Source organism: Rhinopithecus roxellana, chromosome 15 (assembly GCF_007565055.1).
Source record: "Rhinopithecus roxellana isolate Shanxi Qingling chromosome 15, ASM756505v1, whole genome shotgun sequence".
NCBI classification, from domain to species: Eukaryota; Metazoa; Chordata; class Mammalia; order Primates; family Cercopithecidae; genus Rhinopithecus; species Rhinopithecus roxellana.
The window spans coordinates 124,649,659-124,668,424 of NC_044563.1; the positions used below are offsets into that span (position 1 = coordinate 124,649,659).

The 18,766-nt window shown below is 36.6% G+C and overlaps 1 protein-coding gene across 10 annotated transcripts in view; it reads left to right on the top strand.

Annotated features, from left to right (window-relative positions):
- Positions 1-18,766, top strand: part of ATM (ATM serine/threonine kinase) — a 134,151-nt gene that overhangs the window by 50,339 nt on the left and 65,046 nt on the right. For 8 of the 10 annotated variants that reach the window (XM_030917282.1, XM_030917283.1, XM_030917284.1 and 5 more), the window contains 10 exons: positions 1,136-1,253; positions 2,685-2,858; positions 4,406-4,575; positions 5,926-6,172; positions 9,174-9,289; positions 11,669-11,795; positions 12,291-12,490; positions 15,309-15,483; positions 16,023-16,187; positions 17,766-17,898. In XM_030917282.1, coding sequence (XP_030773142.1) covers positions 1,136-1,253; positions 2,685-2,858; positions 4,406-4,575; positions 5,926-6,172; positions 9,174-9,289; positions 11,669-11,795; positions 12,291-12,490; positions 15,309-15,483; positions 16,023-16,187; positions 17,766-17,898 — 1,625 coding nt within the window. Of the gene's footprint in view, positions 1-1,135; positions 1,254-2,684; positions 2,859-4,405; positions 4,576-5,925; positions 6,173-9,173; positions 9,290-11,668; positions 11,796-12,290; positions 12,491-15,308; positions 15,484-16,022; positions 16,188-17,765; positions 17,899-18,766 lie in introns of those variants that run through there. The other 2 variants (XM_030917290.1, XR_004053464.1) reach the window with 2 other exon arrangements.

The window sequence follows — 18,766 nt, forward strand, 5'->3', positions numbered from 1 at the left end:
AGGCAGCAGTGTAGTGGTGGCATTGAGAAAAATTGAAGATTCAAAAAGTATAAATTCAAGAGTGACATGCAAGTAGCATTCTTTTTTTTTTTTTTTTTTTTTTTTTTTTTTTTTTTTTTACACTTGTTAGATTTTGTCTTAGTCCCTTTGTGTTGCTATAAAGGAATACCTGAGGCTGGGTATTTATAAAGAATAGAGGTTTATTTGGCGTATGGCATCTACGTCTGGTAAGGGCCTCAGACTCATGGCAGAAGGCAAAGAGGAATCAGTGTGTGCAGAGATCACATGGTGAGAGAGGAAGCAAGGTTGGAGGCAGGGAAGGCCGTGCCATGCTCTTTTTTTTTTTTTTTTTTTTTTAATAACCAGCTCTTGTGGGAACTGAATAGTGAGAACTCACTCATTCCTTACCCTCAGGCCTTAATCTATTTGTGAGGGATCTGCCTCCAAGACTCAGACACCTCCCATTAGGCATAACCTAATGGGGATCAGATTTCAACATGACATTCGGAGGGGTTAAGCATTCAGACAATAGCAGATACCTAATGTTCAGCTATTTTAAGAGCAGTGAGAGAAACTAGAAGAATCAGAGGAACATAAACAATTATAAAAGATTCGATTACTAAAAAAGGATAAAAGACAAAGTTGATTAAAGAGTTATCCTTAAATATGTGGCTATTACACAAAAGGTGTACTGATCAACTTTTTTCCATCACATAAAACAAAATTTAGATGATACATGAAAACATTAACTTACCCACTTTCAGAGTGATTAAATATTAGAGCAGGTTGACAATGGAATCTGTGGACTCAACTAATTGGTGTTTGGCCAGAGAACAGTTGATCTTTTCTGGCTAGTTTGAGTTCAGTGCACTCAAATTTGGGCAACAGTTAAAATATATTTTGAGACCCTCTTCAATTCTAGGAGAAAATAGATTTTGTATTCAAGACCTTAATACTAAGCTGCTGGTCTGAACCTCTTTAAATAAACTCAGGTTTTATTAGTCTTTAAGAAAGAGCTAGTATGTTATTATGTCTCACAGAGTGATTTATTTTTATTCTGGAATACGCTTTGGCAAGTAGGGTTTGAAATTAAAAAATTATTTCACTTTTTGTTTGTTGGTTTGCTTGTTTTAAGATTGTTCCAGGACACGAAGAGAGATTCTTCCAGGTTACTGAAAGCACTTCCTTTGAGGCTTCAGCAAACAGCTTTTGAAAATGCATACTTGAAAGCTCAGGAAGGAATGAGAGAAATGGTAATTTTAAGTAACATGTATTTGCTGTTATCATATGCTTGCTATGAATATCCCATAAATTACTTTACCAAGTTTGGCATAAGAGAGTTTATAATGCAGTAGTTTACAGTATAAAGCTGCTCTAAAACAACTGTATGAATTGAATGAAACTGCATTATTTCTAGGTCACAATGGGCCAAATCATAGAAATTTCTTTTGGTTTACCTTAATATGTTTCTTTTGGTTTAGAATTTTTATGGAGAAACCCAAAATTTAACTGAGTTTTTATGGGAGTATAAATGACTTCCTTTTTTATTTTAAAAATCCTTTCGTATGTGATCTGATTAAAAGCTAATTAAGAGAACAGGTGACAATGGGAAGAAATGGATTGAGGAGAAGAATCTCACACAAGATCAAATCATTGTGGTGTTTACAGTGAAACGTGATATTTCACATTTCTGTAGAATAATATACTTATTATGGTAATGATTATCTTAGGTTTCAAATTTTTTCATTTATTTATGCCCTGATTTGTTTCTTACAAGTATTTAAGATAGTTAAATAACTGTCAAATCTGTGATAGCAGGAAATTGAAAGGCACAATTGAAAGAATGTGAGTTTAGAAAAGAATTTCAATAGATTAGAAAGATAAGTATAAATAACATAAAATCTAATGAGATAATGTATATTATACATTTTAAAGCAGCCTGTCATCTGCAAACTGGGAAAATACTGATCTCACAGCAATTCATTTAGAAAAAGACCTAAGAAGTTTTATATCTTGAGATTATAGTATGAATCAACATTGTATTACAGTTATCAAAAAAGGCTAACTCTGTCTTATACTGCATTAACAGAAGCATATTGTCATGAACAAAGTTGATACAAGAACTTGGATCTTTTATACTTTTTGCTTTATTTTTAGATTTTTTAATTTTTATGGGTGCATAGTAGGTGTATATATATATGTATTTGGGGAGTACATGAGATGTTTTGATACAGGTATACAATGTAAAATAATCACATCATGGAGAATGGGGTATCCATCCCCCAAACAAATATCCTTTGTGTTACAAGCAATCCAATTACACTGTTTCAGTTATTAAATGTTTCTGTATTTTTTAGAGGATAACTATAATGTTTGGTTTGGTTCTTAGTAAAGTAAAAGATTTTTAGCCAGGATATTATAGATCTGTGTCTTATAAAAAATGGGTGAAGGAATTGACTTAGTGGAAAGCTCATAATTGTTTAAACATGTCAGTGCTTGTGATTTAGCAAAGGTATTGGTCCTTACTGTTTCTTGTACCAAAAGACAGAACTAGGATTAGTGAGTAGGAGGTTTTTTAAATGTGTATAGCTAGTCAAAAAATCTGGAGTTCAGTTGGGATTTTATAATTGATTGTTAAGCATTTACATTTTACATTACATTTTTTTTTTTAATTTCTTTTTAAGTCCCATAGTGCTGAGAACCCTGAACCTTTGGATGAAATTTATAATAGAAAATCTCTTTTACTGATGTTGATAGCTGTGGTTTTATCCTGTAGCCCTATCTGTGAAAAACAGGCTTTGTTTGCCCTATGTAAATCTGTGAAGGAGAATGGATTAGAACCTCACCTTGTGAAAAAGGTATATGTGGATGAGTATTTTATTATAAGCTTCCTTAGGTCACTATGAAATAATTTAAAAAGTTAAAGGTAGATTTTCTAAGTTGCACTTATTTAAGACTAGGAAACAGTTTTATTTTTTAGGTTGGGAATATTGGAAAGCAGTTATATAAAAACTATTCAAATAGTGTATTTATGTGCATGCACTGTTGTTTCTTACATTCCATTTGAGAGCATTTCACAAGGCTTTCATTGAACTAACAAGAGTGAATGACTTGCCCACCAGACTGACCAGGCTTTTGGAAATAGTATTTATTGAGGGAAACACATGGAGACAAGAGCAGTATAGGTGTTTTGCCCGGTAGATACTGGGGCACCACATTGGGATCTGGCAGGGCCAGAAGTCAAATTTTAGAACTATCAGGCTTTTAAGTTCAATTATCAGGGGGGAAGGACTAGGGTTCAAGCCTTGTAATTACTACATCAGCACGGTATTGTAGAACGTTGGCCCCCTCTCTTTTCCATCCCCTCAGCATTTATGGTTTAGGAAGTTCCCGGCCTTTCCATTGCAAATTTTTATGCGATAAATCAGTGGTAGGTCAGTGGACTGATATGCCAGTTAACATTCTACCAGCATAGTTTCCGTGGTGCTTTGTAGTAAGCCAACCTATAATCAGTTAGCCTTTTACCTCTCAGTATAAGACTTGTTTGGTGTTTCTTAAAAGTATACAAGTACATTACCTAATAATCATTAGTGGTATGTATTGTTTGGATTTTTCCTTATTTGGATTTAAGCCTGAGAGGAATAATTTTATTTTATTTTTATTTATTTCTTTTGAAAGACAGGGTCTCACTCTGTCACCCAGGCTGGAGTGCGGTGATGCAATCATGGCTCACTGCAGTCTTGACCTCCTGGGCTCAAGCGATCCTCCCAAGCCTCCTGAGTAGATGGGACTACAGGCATGTACCACCACACCTGGCTAATTTTTTTATTTTTTTATTTTTATTTTTTTTTGAGACAGAGTCTCGCTCTGTCGCCCAGGCTGGAGTGCAGTGGTGCGATCTCTGCTCACTGCAAGCTCTGCCTCCCGGGTTCATGCCGTTCTCCTGCCTCAGCCTCCTGAGTAGCTGGGACTACAGGCACCTGGCTAATTTTTTGTACAGACAGGCTCTTGCTGTGTTGTCCAAGCTGGTCTTGAACTCTTGGGCTTAAGCAACCCTCCCTCCTCAGACTCCCAAAGCATTGGGATTACAGGTGAACCACCATGCCTGGCCAATAATCTTACATTAAATCTTCCTTTAAGTATAGCCAAATGTTGGAAACTGTTTATGTTTTTATGCATATTTTTATGTTTTTATTTACTTAACATTTATTAAGGGTTTGCTATGTGTCAGATACTGTGCCAGTTGAGTACATTTTCTTAATTATTATTCCCATCTCATAGATGAGGAAATGAAGAAAAGTTAAATGAATGTTGTTTCTAGGTCTTATTCTAAATAATATTAACAAGCATTTAAATGATTTATTTTTTCATTTTTCTTAACACATTGACTTTTTGGTTCGTGCAGGTTTTAGAGAAAGTTTCTGAAACTTTTGGATATAGATGTTTAGAAGACTTTATGGCATCTCATTTAGATTATCTGGTTTTGGAATGGCTAAATCTTCAAGATACTGAATACAACTTATCTTCTTTTCCTTTTATTTTATTAAACTATACAAATATTGAGGATTTCTATAGGTAAGTTTATACATGACATATGTGAAATTTGTTTAATTTAAAATTAGTTAACAATATTTAGCAAGTCCCTATCACCAGCACCACACATACCATACCCATACACACGTGTGTGTGGGAGGCTACATAGTATGAGAAGCGGGACAGCTTCTTTTAATAAGAATGTATTGAAGGGAGTCACTGGACTTCAGATCCGGTCCTAGCTGTGCCAACAACCAGCTGTGTGACTTTGGTCAAACCACATAAAGACCGTCTATCTATGCCTTGGTTTTTTAATATGTAAAGTAAGGAAGTTACACAAGGAGATCTTTCAGTTTCCTTTCAGCTTTAATATTTGATGATCTTTCCTTTGGAAAAGATTGAAGATAGATTACTAGTAGCTGATTATTTCTGCCTGTTTTTCTTTTCTGTTGCTTGACTATAGGCCGTTTAGTCATTACTTCTATTAGAGTTAGAAACTTAATGTAAAACTTTTATTTTGCTAACTTTAACTCCGTAGAAGAAAAATTTGAAAATGGAGAGGTTTGAAACAACCAAAAAGTAGTGTTTAGGTATCAGGATGATGGGAAGGCATCTCATATTTGTTGAGCATGCTCTGTGTTATGGACTTTGCTATGCATTTTACATGTAGTAGATCACAGACTGAGTTTCAGGCCCATCCTAATAGAGCTTTCTAATAGATTATGAGTTGTATGTAGGTAACTTCCTTTAAGAAGGATATTCCTACAGAAGTAAATTTAGTGTTCCTTATGGTTCATTCATTTTGGCAAGAACAATATAGTCATCTCTCTGTATATGCGAGGGATTCATTCCAGGATTCCCAATGTATGCCTAAATCTGCACATACTCAAGTCCCCAAGTCAGCCCTGCAGAACTCACGTATATGAAAAGTCAGTCCTCTGTATATACAGACTTTCACGTCCCGTGAATACTGTTTTTCTATCTGCATTTGGTTGAAAAATATGCAATTATAAGTTCAAACCCATGTTTTTCAAGGGTCAACTTCATTTACATTAGTTGATTATGCAGAAGAAATAAATATAAATTCACATCTCCATTTTTATTTATTTATTGTTTTGTTTTTTCTTTATGCTAAGGGTGCTACTGAACAAGGTCCCCATTTTTAAATCCCATAATTGTAGTGGTATGTTCTAAGCTTTTTTATTTTTTTAATGTGACTATTTAGAATTTAGTTAATTTTTCCATTTAGAAAATTAAAGAATGTTTAATAATCTGGATAAACTGTGATACTTTAATGCTGATGCTATTAAAACAGTATTTTAAGAACTATTTTATAAGATTTTACTTGGAAAAGTTATATATAATCTATAGTTTAAATTTTTATATTTTTAGATCTTGTTATAAGGTTTTGGTTCCACATCTGGTGATTAGAAGTCATTTTGATGAGGTGAAGTCCATTGCTAATCAGATTCAAGAGGACTGGAAAAGTCTTCTAACAGACTGCTTTCCAAAGATTCTTGTAAATATTCTTCCTTATTTTGCCTATGAGGGTACAGGAGACAGTGGGATGGCACAGCAAAGAGAGACTGCTACCAAGGTCTATGATATGCTTAAAAGTGAAAACTTACTGGGAAAACAGGTATGGCTTCAATTTTTATCTACTTTTCATTCCCTGAATGATCTGAGATATAACCTTTAAGTTTTAAGGCTATTTATTCTTATTTATATATTGAAACTTAGCTTGTGGTAATCATTATCTAGCATAGCCAACCCATGAATTTTTTTGGTTATGTCATGTTCTCTCCCTCTGATTGGCTTTTAACTAAGTAGAAATGTTTCGAATTAGAAATAACCCAAAAAACCATTTGAATAATTTTCTTCTGCCATTTAAAAATGTATTTTAACTGCAGTAATACACGAATGCAAACTGGTTGTTAAAGTCAAGGAATACTAAACAGTGTACAGAAAACCTTCACCCTCTCTTCAGTCTCACCAAGCTTTCCACTTTTCAAGAAAAAGAACCATCCCTCATTCCTGTAGTTCTCATACCCTGCTGTTTGTTTTTTCATGACACTTATTACCTTCTAACATATGATACAATTTACTTTTTTTTTTGTTTTGTCTTTGCTTTTGTTTTTGAGGCAGAGTCTCACTCTGCTGCCTAGACTGGAGTACAGTGGCATGATCGCAGTTCACTGAAGCCTCTGTCTCCTGGGTTCAAGCAATTCTCCTGCCTCAACCACCCAAGTAGCTGGGACTACAGGTGTGTGCCACCACACCCAGCTAATTTTCGTATTTTTAGTAGAGACGGGATTTTGCCATGTTGGCCAGGCTGGTCTTGAACTCTAACTCAGGTGATCTTCCCACCTCAGCCTCCCAAAGTGCTGGGATTACAGGTGTAAGCCACCTTGCTGGACCATAATTTACTTTTGAATTATGTTAATTATTTGCCAGTCTTCTCCGGCATACATTTCTCTCTCTTTTTTTTTTTTTTTTTTTTGGCTGATGTATCTCAACCATGTAATATATTTTGGGTATTCATTAAATCTTTGTCAAAAGAAGGAGTCAAGTAAAGAAGGATTTAACAAGCTTCGTTTGTTTTATAATAATTTATATACATTCCAAATTTTTTTGAAGCAACTTATATTAAAACATACATATAAATTTTTTAAGATAAAAAAGCTATGGTCACCCCAAATTTATTTATGTGTTTATTTATTTTGGATATAAGTAAGGGATAACTAACCAAACTTGGTCAATATTAGGTAAACTTCAAGAGACCTTTTTAGTTTCCTAGCTATCTATATTGAACCAAGAAATGGAACAGCATTTCCTCAGTTGCTTAGGTGGACCTATTCAGAACTGGTTGTAAGTCTGCTGTCTGAAGGGAATTGGTGAGCTGAGGACTCCTTTCCCAAAGACAGCTGGAACAGAAATAGGCACTCCAGAGGTTATGGGATTTGAGAGAGACAGCCTCTAGCCACTCCCATTCAATCTCCCAGCTTAGTCTTCTGAGCATTCTTAATCTTACTATTCTTTTTTAATGTATTCAAACCAAAAGACAGCAATTTTTAGAGCCTGAATAGGTTTTGGAGGGAAAAGTAATTATGTTCAGTCTTGATTGAAACACTTGCCTCAAGAATGAAGAACAGCAAAAATTAAATAACAGGAGTTCGAGTCCAACCTGGCCAACATGGTGAAACCCCGTCTCTACTGGGTATGGTGATGCGTGCCTGTAATCCCAGCTGTTTGGGAAGCTGAATCAGGAGAATCACTTGAACCCAGGAGGCGGAGGTTACGGTGAGCCAAGATGGTGCCACTGCACTCCAGCCTGGGCAACAGAGGGAGACTTTGTCTCAAAAAAAAAAAAAAAAAATTGTATAAAACACACAAAGCAAGGAAAGAATGAAGCAACAAAGGCAGAAATTTATCAAAAATGAAATTATACTCCACAGGGCGGGAGTTGGCCCCAACCAAGTGGCTCAAGGGCCTGGTTACAGAATTTTCTGGGGTTTAAATACCCTTTAGAGGTTTCCCATTGGTTACTTGGTATACACCCTATGTAAATAAAGTAGTGGCCCGTAATCAGTCTGATTAGTTATAGGAGGGGACCAATCAGAGGTACTTTTAATTTCTTATCTGCCACAGTAAAAGGGAGGAGGTTGCAAAGGGATTAGCCTCTTGTCCTTTCGTTACTTGAGCGTGGAAAGTTGGGGTTTTCCTCTTGATTTCGTTCTAGGAAGTCAGCGTGGATTGGCCTTAGGTTCCCTTCCTCCAGACCTTATTGCCCTGCCTCATTTACGTTAGGTTTCTTTCTTGTCACCTTCTAAAATATTTTTTATTAGGAAGTATGTTTTTGAACTTCCTTATGCATTAAGTAAAGTAGCCATTTGCCTTTTGGTTTAGATCACTGTAATTCCTTATTTGGAAAGTTGTTAAATTCACCCTTAAGACTTCACAAATCTCATTCATTTAACTAACGTGTAACATAGCAGACTTATTCTTTTTATTTAGAGAATTTGTGTCTTTTGTGAAGCTACCTGTCTATAGTGGGAAGTAGATTGATGAAAAGTCCAAATCTGTTGGGAAGGGTTTTATTCTACTATTGATGAAAGGGGATGTGGATATCAGCTAGCCTTAGAATTTGGGATGGCACTCAAGTAGAAGTCTGGGAAGAAGTTATGCAGGGAACAAAGATGAGATTATTCCCAGTCACTGGGAATTCTTAACGGTAAAGTTCTGTAATTGAGAAAGAATTCCCAAATAAAAAGCCAAGAGTAAAATTCAGTTAGAGGAGCAGTTACAGATCAGTGGGAAATTTGGTTGGCAGAAAAATTACCAGGTCACATAACTTAATGATAGACCTGAAGTCTTATTTAAAATGATTCTGTAAAATTGAAGAATTGGATTAAAGGGGCCTTGTTTGGCTTGATTTTCCTACTTTTTCCTCTTAGTCTACAGGTTCACTGCATAGAAGAAAAAGAGTTAGTTATAATCTTGTAGATCTTGGACTTTGAGTCATCTATTTTCTTTTGCAATCGTTGAATAATTTTGGAAATAAGGTAATATATGCCTTTTGAGCTGTCTTGAGGTTCAAAGATATAAAATATTAGATGTATTTTAATTTTGTGCCCTTGCAGATCGATCATTTATTCATTAGTAACTTACCAGAGATTGTGGTGGAGTTATTGATGACGTTACATGAGCCAGCAAATTCTAGTGCCAGTCAGAGCACTGACCTCTGTGACTTTTCAGGGTATGTACATTTTAAACTTAGAGAACTAGCTGTAGCTTCACAAGTTCTTAAAGAAGTTTATTAGTTGACACCTTCAATATCTATTTCAATTTATAGACATCACTCTTTTTAAAAAGTTTGTTTCTTTAAAAATAGCCACCTTTGAATTGAGGTAATTACCGATCCTCTTTTACCATAGTCTCCCCACAGTAATTACTCTTTCTAAATTGACCACTTGGTTGGCCAACCCAATAACCTTTTCTTAGTCTTTCTGTAATATTTGAACATTGTGCCATCTGTTGTCCCTTGAAATTTTTTTCTTCATGCACATTATTCCTAGTTCTCTTTATCTAGGTCTTGCCTTTCTTGATCACCTTTTCTTTTTTTTTTTTTTTTTTTTTTTTTTGAGATAGAGTCTCACTCTGTTGCTCAGGCTGGAGTGTGGTGGCATAATCGCGGCCCACTGCCACCTCCACCTCCCAGGCTCAAGCGATCCTTCCTTTCACCTCAGCCTCTCCAGTAGCTGGGACAGCAGATGTGCACCACTATACCTGGCTAATTTTTTATGTTTTTGGTAGAGACGGGGTTTCACCATATTGCCCAGGCTGGTCTCGAACTCCTGGCCTCAACTGATTCCCCTGTGTTGGCCAATCAAAGTCCTGGGATTACAGGCGTGAGCCACTGTGCCCAGCCTCACTTTTTCTTTATTGTGCTTTATTATCTGTACAATTTAATTTGGATGTGAATGTCTCTGAGTTGTATATGCACATTAGAGTTATTTTCCTGGTGTGATTGTAAGCTACTTCAAAATAGGCTTTAGTTTATTTATTTATTTTTTTTCATGTGCCCTACCGTTCTGGGCATATAAAATAGTAATAATATCTGAGAAAGTACTTTCACATATGTAATTTCATGCTATCTAAATAAGTGTTGATTGCCATGTCTTAAAATACTGCTTTTTCAGTACTGGCATAGAGCTTTGATTCTGAACTGAAGTAATACTGAGGCTCATTTGCAGAACTGCCTTAAAAGATTTTTTAAGAAAATCATCACTGGCCATCAGAGAAATGCAAATCAAAACCACAATGAGATACCATCTCACACCAGTTAGAATGGCAATCATTCAAAAGTCAGGAAACAACAGGTGCTGGAGAGGATGTGGAGAAATAGGAACGCTTTTACACTGTTGGTGGGATTGTAAACTAGTTCAACCATTATGGAAAACAGTATGGCGATTCCTCAAGGATCTAGAACTAGATGTACCATATGACCCAGCCATCCCACTACTGGGTATATACCCAAAGGATTATAAATCATGCTGCTATAAAGACACATGCACACGTATGTTTATTGCGGCACTATTCACAATAGCAAAGACTTGGAATCAACCTAAATGTCCATCTGTGACAGACTGGATTAAGAAAATGTGGCACATATACACCGTGGAATACTATGCAGCCATAAAAAAGGATGAGTTTGTGTCCTTTGTAGGGACATGGATGCAGCTGGAAACCATCATTCTTAGCAAACTATCGCAAGAACAGAAAACCAAACACCGCATGTTCTCACTCATAGGTGGGAACTGAACAATGAGATCACTTGGACTCAGGAAAGGGAACATCACACATTGAGGCCTATCATGGGGAGGGGGGAGGGGGGAGGGATTGCATTGGGAGTTATACCTGATATAAATGATGAATTGAGGGGTGCTGACGAGTTGATGGGTGCAGCACACCAACATGGCACAAGTATACATATGTAACAAACCTGCACGTTATGCACATGTACCCTAGAACTTAAAGTATAATAAAAAATAAAATAAAATAAAAAATAAAATAAAATAAAATCATTACAAGATCATTTAAGATTATTTAAGTTGGCCGGGCGCGGTGGCTCAAGCCTGTAATCCCAGCACTTTGGGAGGCCGAGACGGGCGGATCACGAGGTCAGGAGATCGAGACTATCCTGGCTAACACAGTGAAACCCCGTCTCTGCTAAAAATACAAAAACTAGCCGGGCGAGGTGGCGGGCGCCTGTAGTCCCAGCTACTCGGGAGGCTGAGGCAGGAGAATGGCGTAAACCCGGGAGGCGGAGCTTGCAGTGAGCTGAGATCCGGCCACTGCACTCCAGTCCGGGCGACAGAGCGAGACTCCGCCTCAAAAAAAAAAAAAAAAAAAAAGATTATTTAAGTTATTGAGGGTGAAAGGTATTTAGATAATCTGATTTATATATCTGGACTCTGATATTTATTTGTGATTTTATTAAAAGTAGTTTTTCAGTAGAAAAATAGTTTTTGAATTTGGGGGTTATTAAAATCTAAATTTTCATTTTGGAAGTTCACTGGTCTATGAACAAAACTTTTTAAAATGATGACTGTATTTTTTCCCTTAACTCTGTTAGGGATTTGGATCCTGCTCCTAATCCACCTCATTTTCCATCGCATGTGATTAAAGCAACATTTGCCTATATCAGCAATTGTCATAAAACCAAGTTAAAGAGCATTTTAGAAATTCTTTCCAAAAGCCCTGTAAGTATACATAATGAGTTTAATAATAGAGCATTCTTTCTTTTTTAGCTAAAAAAATCTTTGTAAGTACATCTTAAAGAGGAAAAGTAAACAAAAAAAATTTATCTCATAATTAAAAAGGAAAACATTTATTTACAAGTTTAAATGGTATTTTACTTGTCAACTTTAATTGAAATATGTTATATATGAGAACAGAATCTTGTGACACTTTATTCATATATTAGCTCGGAATGTATTTACTTTTTCATAGGAATATACTATTTAATTATAGTTTACTTTCTGAAAATTAAATAAATTGGCAATAGTTTAAGATAGTAATTTTCTTAATGTAACATTTTGCACTTGATATCGAACCCAAATCTAAATTCTGTTATTTAGTTATTTTAAATATAAAACGTGTATGTATTCAAATATTGGAAGAAAAAATATAAAATGTATTTATTGTAGCCGACTATCTAATTAAACAAGTTTTTACTAAATCTGTTTATTTTCTAGGATTCCTATCAGAAAATTCTTCTTGCCATATGTGAGCAAGCAGCTGAAACAAATAATGTTTATAAGAAGCACAGAATTCTTAAAATATACCACTTGTTTGTTAGTTTATTACTGAAAGATATAAAAAGTGGCTTAGGAGGAGCTTGGGCGTTTGTTCTTCGAGATGTTATTTATACTCTGATTCACTATATCAACCAAAGGTAAATAACACATTTGGACCAATATATAAGCAGTCTTTCTATCCTCTTCTTCCTGTTTTTTTGCTTTGTTTTGTTTTGAGACAAAGACTCACTCTGTCTGCCCAGGCTGGGTGCAATCACGGCTCACTGCATCCTCAACCTCCTGGGTTCAGATTATCCTTCCTCCTCAGCCTCCTGAGTAGCTGGGACTCCAGGAGCATACCACCATGCCCGGTTAATTTTTTGTGTGTTTTGTAGAGGTGGGGTTTCACCATATTGCCCAGGGTGGTTCTCAAACTCCTGTGCTCAAATGAACTGTCAACCTCAGCCTCCCAATGTGCTGGGATTACAGGCATGAGCTACTATGCCCAACCTATCCTGTTCTTTTAATTGAAAGTTTATATGCTTCTAAGAGGTAGATATAAGAGTGTTGCTTTCTGAATTTTGCTTTTTACGATGTCTATCATATTTACCTATTAGTTTTTTAAAATTGCACTACTTGCCTGGGAAACATAGCAGACCTTGTTGCTACTAAAAATTTTTTAAAAAAGAAAATTAGTAGTAGGTGTGGCAGCTCACACCTATAATCCCAGCACTTTAGGAGGTTGGGGTAGGTGGATTGCTTGAGCCCAGGAGTTAGAGACCAGTCTGGGCAACATGATGTGAAACCCCATCTCTACAAAAAAATTTTTAAAAAATTAGCCAGGGATTGTGGCATGTACCTGTAGTCTCAGCTACTCTGGAGCCTGAGGTGGGAGGATTGCTTGAGCTCGGGAGGCAGAGGTTGCAGGTTACAGTGAGCAAAGAGTGTGCCACTACACTCCAGCCTGGGAGGCAGAGCGAGACTGTTGTCTCAAAAAAAAAAAAAAAGAAAGAAAATTATCCGGGTATGATGATATGCACCTGTAGTTCTAGCTACTTAGGAGGCTGAAGTAGGAGGATGGCTTGAGCTCATGAGCTTGAGGCTGCCAGTGAGCCTTGGTTGCACCACTGCATTCCTGCCTGGGCAACAGACTGAGACTTTCATTCAATAAAAAAAAAAAAAAAAAAAAAAAAAAAAAAAAAAAACACTACTTCTCCAATTCTAGAAATCTTAAGAAGGATCTTCAACATTTTAATACTAATATTCTAGCTATTGATGGCCTCAAATAAACATTTCTACAAAATTGGGGTTATTCAGCTGGGTGTGGTGGCTCACACCTATAATCCCAGCACTTTGGGAAGCCAAGGCGGGTGGATCGTGAGGTCAGGAGATTGAGACTATCCTGGCTAACACAGTGAAACCCTGTCTCTACTAAAAATACAAAAAAATTAGCTGGGCATGCTGGCGGGCGCCTGTAGTCCCAGCTACTCGGGAGGCTGAGGCAGGAGAATGGCATGAACCCGGGAGGCGGAGCTTGCAGTGAGTCAAGCTTGTGCCACTGCACTCCAGCCTGAGCGACAGAGTAAGACTCTGTCTCAAAAAAAAAAAAGAAAAAAAAAAAAAACAAGAATTGGGGTTGTTCAATTTAGCATCTCTGATCTTTTCCATTGATTTTAATGAGATTTCTATTTGTTAATGTCTTTTTTATTGTGGTAAAATATGTAACATAAAATTTTTATTTTTGCTATTGAATGGCTAGTTCAGTGGCATCAATTACATTTCCATTGTTGTGCAGCCATCACCACTATCTATGTCCAAACTTTCATTTTCTCAAACGGAACCTCTCTACTCATTCCACAATAACTCCACATTCCCTCTTCCCCCTTCCTGGCCATTGAGAAACTCATCTATTTTCTGTCTCAATGAATTTGCCTATTGTAGATATTTTAATCTAGAGTTGTACAATATATGTCCTTTTGTGTCTTGCCTTGTGTGGTCACTGAAAACTTTGTACTTTAGCTTGTGTTTAGATAGTGTTTGATAGAGATTTCCTTGGAAGCCAAGAGTGTTGGGATGAGGAGGTATGAGAGGAGAAAACTTTTCCTAGTGTTTGCAGATTGGCTTTATGCTAGGATTCTTCTTCAACACTTAGCCATGCTTGCATTGCTTGGGATCAGCCCCAAATACAAGCTTAGGGTCTTCTCTGGTCTTTTCTGAGCAAGAGTCTTATCTTGAAGCATGTGTGTGGCTTTCTCAATTCCCCCTAATTTGTGGGTGCTTTTGAATACACTAATTTCCCAAAGAAATATTCTCTCCAGCTACTCCTAGGCTTTAGGCAGCCTCTTGTATGGCTCAACAGTAATCTTTTGCCCTATGCACCTGCAGGTTGTTGGTCAGCCTTACAAAGTTTCAAGCAACACCCATATCTTTTGTAGCTTGTATGAGGTTAAACAAAACAGAGTCACGCACTTTACATCAGTCTTTGGCTCCAGACAAGTTAGAATAGACATATACAATAGTTTGCAACTAATCTGCTTAGCTCCATGAACTATCGTGAGCCAGCGTCTCACACGGAGGATACAGGCCGCTGCTTTTGTGATTGTTGCCAACCTGGGGTAGAGGTGGGCAAGGACAAATAAAGTCACCACGAAGCTTTCCTACTTTTTCTCAGTTGCATGTTTCTTGATTCAATATTTTCTTGATTACTGTAAACCTTTGACTATTTTACAGAATTCTAACAAAATTAGTTCTGACAAGTTTGCCTGTTTTTCAGTGTTTCTGTTAAAGGATGGAAGCTTAGAGCTGTCTATTCTGCATTTTGCTGATGTCACTTCTCATTTTGGCTTATAAGACATTAAAATATTTATGTCAAGGCATATAAGAATTAAGAGATGCTGAACAAAAGTGACTTCTGAATGAATTTATTTCAGAGTAATTTTCCAGAACTTACTGGTTGTTGTTTTCTCCCTATATTAGGCCTTCTCGTATCATGGATGTGTCATTACGTAGCTTCTCCCTTTGTTGTGACTTATTAAGTCAGGTTTGCCAGACAGCAGTGACTTACTGTAAGGATGCTCTAGAAAACCATCTTCATGTTATTGTTGGTACACTTATACCCCTTGTGGATGAGCAGGTGGAGGTTCAGAAACAGGTAATTTTCTGAATCATCTTCAGAATGGTATTTAAAATATATTTATAAAGTATTGTTAGAAGGATTTGAGTGTTTTTTGTTTACTTGGTATAATTGGTGAGTTTATTGCGAATTTTTTTGTAAAATGATTGGAACAATATGCTTAATGAATTAACTTTTGTAATCAATTACAGAGCACTTGGTACTTTTGATCTAATAAATAACCTGATGGTTTCATCTACTATGCTGAAGTATAGAGGTAGTCAAAACTAGAGATAGGAGTTCACAACATTATGGTGGTGTTTGAGTTACTACTTATATAAACTGTTTCATTAATACTGGCTTTTTTTTTTTTAACCTCAGTACCCACCTTGTAGTAGTACCTTATATAGTTATTGAATTATTTGAAAACACGGAAACTAAAAGCTGGGTATCTTAGATGTAATTAGAACATTTAATCTGATCTAGGTTAATAGATTTTATCATTTATTACAGTAAGTTTTGTTGGCTTACTTTAAAATTATTTCTCTCATAATTTTTTCTTTTTAAATTATATTTAGGTATTGGACTTGTTGAAATACTTAGTGATAGATAACAAGGATAATGAAAACCTCTATCTCACGATTAAGCTTTTAGATCCTTTTCCTGACCATGTTGTTTTTAAGGATTTGCGTATTACTCAGCAAAAAATCAAATACAGTAGAGGACCCTTTTCACTCTTGGAGGTAATAAAAATTTCATCATCTACTATTTTTTGTTAAAGAACATAGACCGTAGTACTTTTTAAAAATCTGTAATGCTCTAGCAATAAAAAATGGAATCTTTTTTTAAATTGTGATTAAAAATATATACGTAGGCTAGGCACATTGGCTCATGCCTGTAATCTCAGCACTTTTGCAAGGCTGAGGCAGGAGGATTGCCTGAGCCCAGGAGTTCAAGACTAGCCTGGGCAACGTGACGAAACCCCGTCTCTACGAAAAATTAGTCGGGCATGGTGATACGTGCTTGTAGAATGAGCTACTGAGGTAGCTCAGGTGGAAGGATCACCTGAGCCCTGGAGGTCAAGGCTGCAATAAGCCAAGATTGTGCCACTGCACTCCAGCCTGGGTGACAGAGTGAGACCCAGTCTCAAAAAAATACATATATATATCTAAGTATATAGATATATATAAATAGATAGATAGATATCTATATACTTAGATATATATGTGTATATATGTATATACACACATACCTGTGTGTGTATGTGTGTGTATAACATGAGATCTACCTACTTAACAAATAAAAAAATGAATCTTAATGTATCTCTTTGTATTGAAGTCAAAGTATAAATATCAAAACTTCCTGGTAAAGATCCAAATTTAAGTTTTCAAGGAATGTGACATAAAATAGTTTTGATTTTAACACATAAGATCCTAAGGTCCACTAATAGCCCAAAACTACCATTGGATCTTTTCAATGTCTATTTAATGTTTGTGTAAGAGATAATGTTTAACTTTCGAAAGCATATTTCAAGTTTTAATCTTTATAAAGCTCAAAATTATGTTTAGGTATATTCTTCCATACAGATCTTAATTATAATTTTTAAATGATAGTCTGTATTTGACTCTGTGTAAATATAAAAACATATTTAAATATGTTAAGACGTAGAGTTATACTACTAAAGAGAAATTTAAGCATTTCCCTCCAGTTGAGTATGCTATAACAATCTTGAAATCTGTGTTACCATGAGAGAGTCTGTTAGAATTTAAAGGATTAGGCTGGGTGCAGTCGCTCACGCCTGTAATCTCAGCACTTTGGAAGGCTGAGGCAGGCAGGTCATGTGAGGTCAGGAGTTCAAGACCAGCCTGGCCAACATGGCAAAACCCCGTCTCTACTAAAAATACAAAATTAGCTAGTCATGGTGGCACATTTCTGTAAGTCCTGTATTTGGGAGGCTGATTATTCGGGAGGCTGAATCCTGTATTTGGGAGGCTGAATTCCTGTAAATCCTGTATTCGGGAGGCTGAGACATTAGAATCACTTGAACCCGGGAGGCAGAGATAGCAGTGAGCCTCAATAGTGCCACTGCACTCTAGCCTTGATGACAGAGCGAGACTCTGTCTAAAAGAAAGAATTAAAACATTGTAGGGTTTGCAGTGGAAGAAGTCATTTATTTCTTCCTTGTTTGGTAGTAATACAGACATGAGTCAGTGTCTATAAATGGCACTTAACTAATTTTTTTCTTTTATTAAGTTTTATTTCACAGGCTTAACCAATACATGTTAAAAGCAAGTTACATTTTAATTAATTTTCTCTTTTAGGAAATTAACCATTTTCTCTCAGTAAGTGTTTATGATGCACTTCCATTGACAAGACTTGAAGGACTAAAGGATCTTCGAAGACAACTGGAACTACATAAAGATCAGATGATGGACATTATGAGAGCATCTCAGGGTACTAATTTTAATGACATGGGTTATTTCTACCTGTTTCCTCTTGAAAGAATATTTTGTAAAGTCTTGCTCTTGGTTTCACTGTCACAGACTTAGTTCAGGCTCTCATCATTTAGTTCAGACCCTCATTTCTCATCTAACTGTAAAACTGGTCCTAACTGGGCCCCTCCCCCTGAACTCTTCCTATTGTATTCATCCTCTGCCATAACGATTTCTCTAAACCCAAATATGATCGTGTTTTTCTACTGCCTAAATTTTTTTTTTTCAGAGACAGATTTTTTTTTTTTTTTTTTTTTTTTAGAGTCTCACTCTGTCACCCACGCTGGAGTGCAGTGGCACCATCGTAGGGTTCAAGGAATTCTCCTGTCTCAGCCTTCTGAATAACTGGGACTACAGGCACACACCACTACACATAGCTACTTTATTTTTTTATTCTATTTTTTGTAGGGACAGGGGTCCCACTATGTTGCCTAGGTTGGTCTTGAATTCCTGGCCTCAAGCGATCCTCCTGCCTTAGCTTCACAAAGCATTGGGATTAGAGGCATGAGCCACGGCGTCTAGCCATGCTTAAACATTTTTAACTTCTTTTTTTCTTTTAAGACAGAGTTTCGCTCTTGTTGCCCAGGGTGGAGTGCAGTGGCGCTATCTTGGTTCACTGCAACCTCCACCTCCCAAGCTCAGATTCTCGAGCCTCAGCCTCCCTAGTAGCTGGGATTACAGGCACCTGCCATTACGCCTGGCTAAGTTTTTGTACTTTTTTTAGTAGAGACAGGGTTTCACCATGTTGGCCAGGCTGGTCTCGAACTCCTGAGCTCAGGCGATCCGCCCACCTCAGCCTCCCAAAGTGCTGGGATTACAGGCGTGAGCCA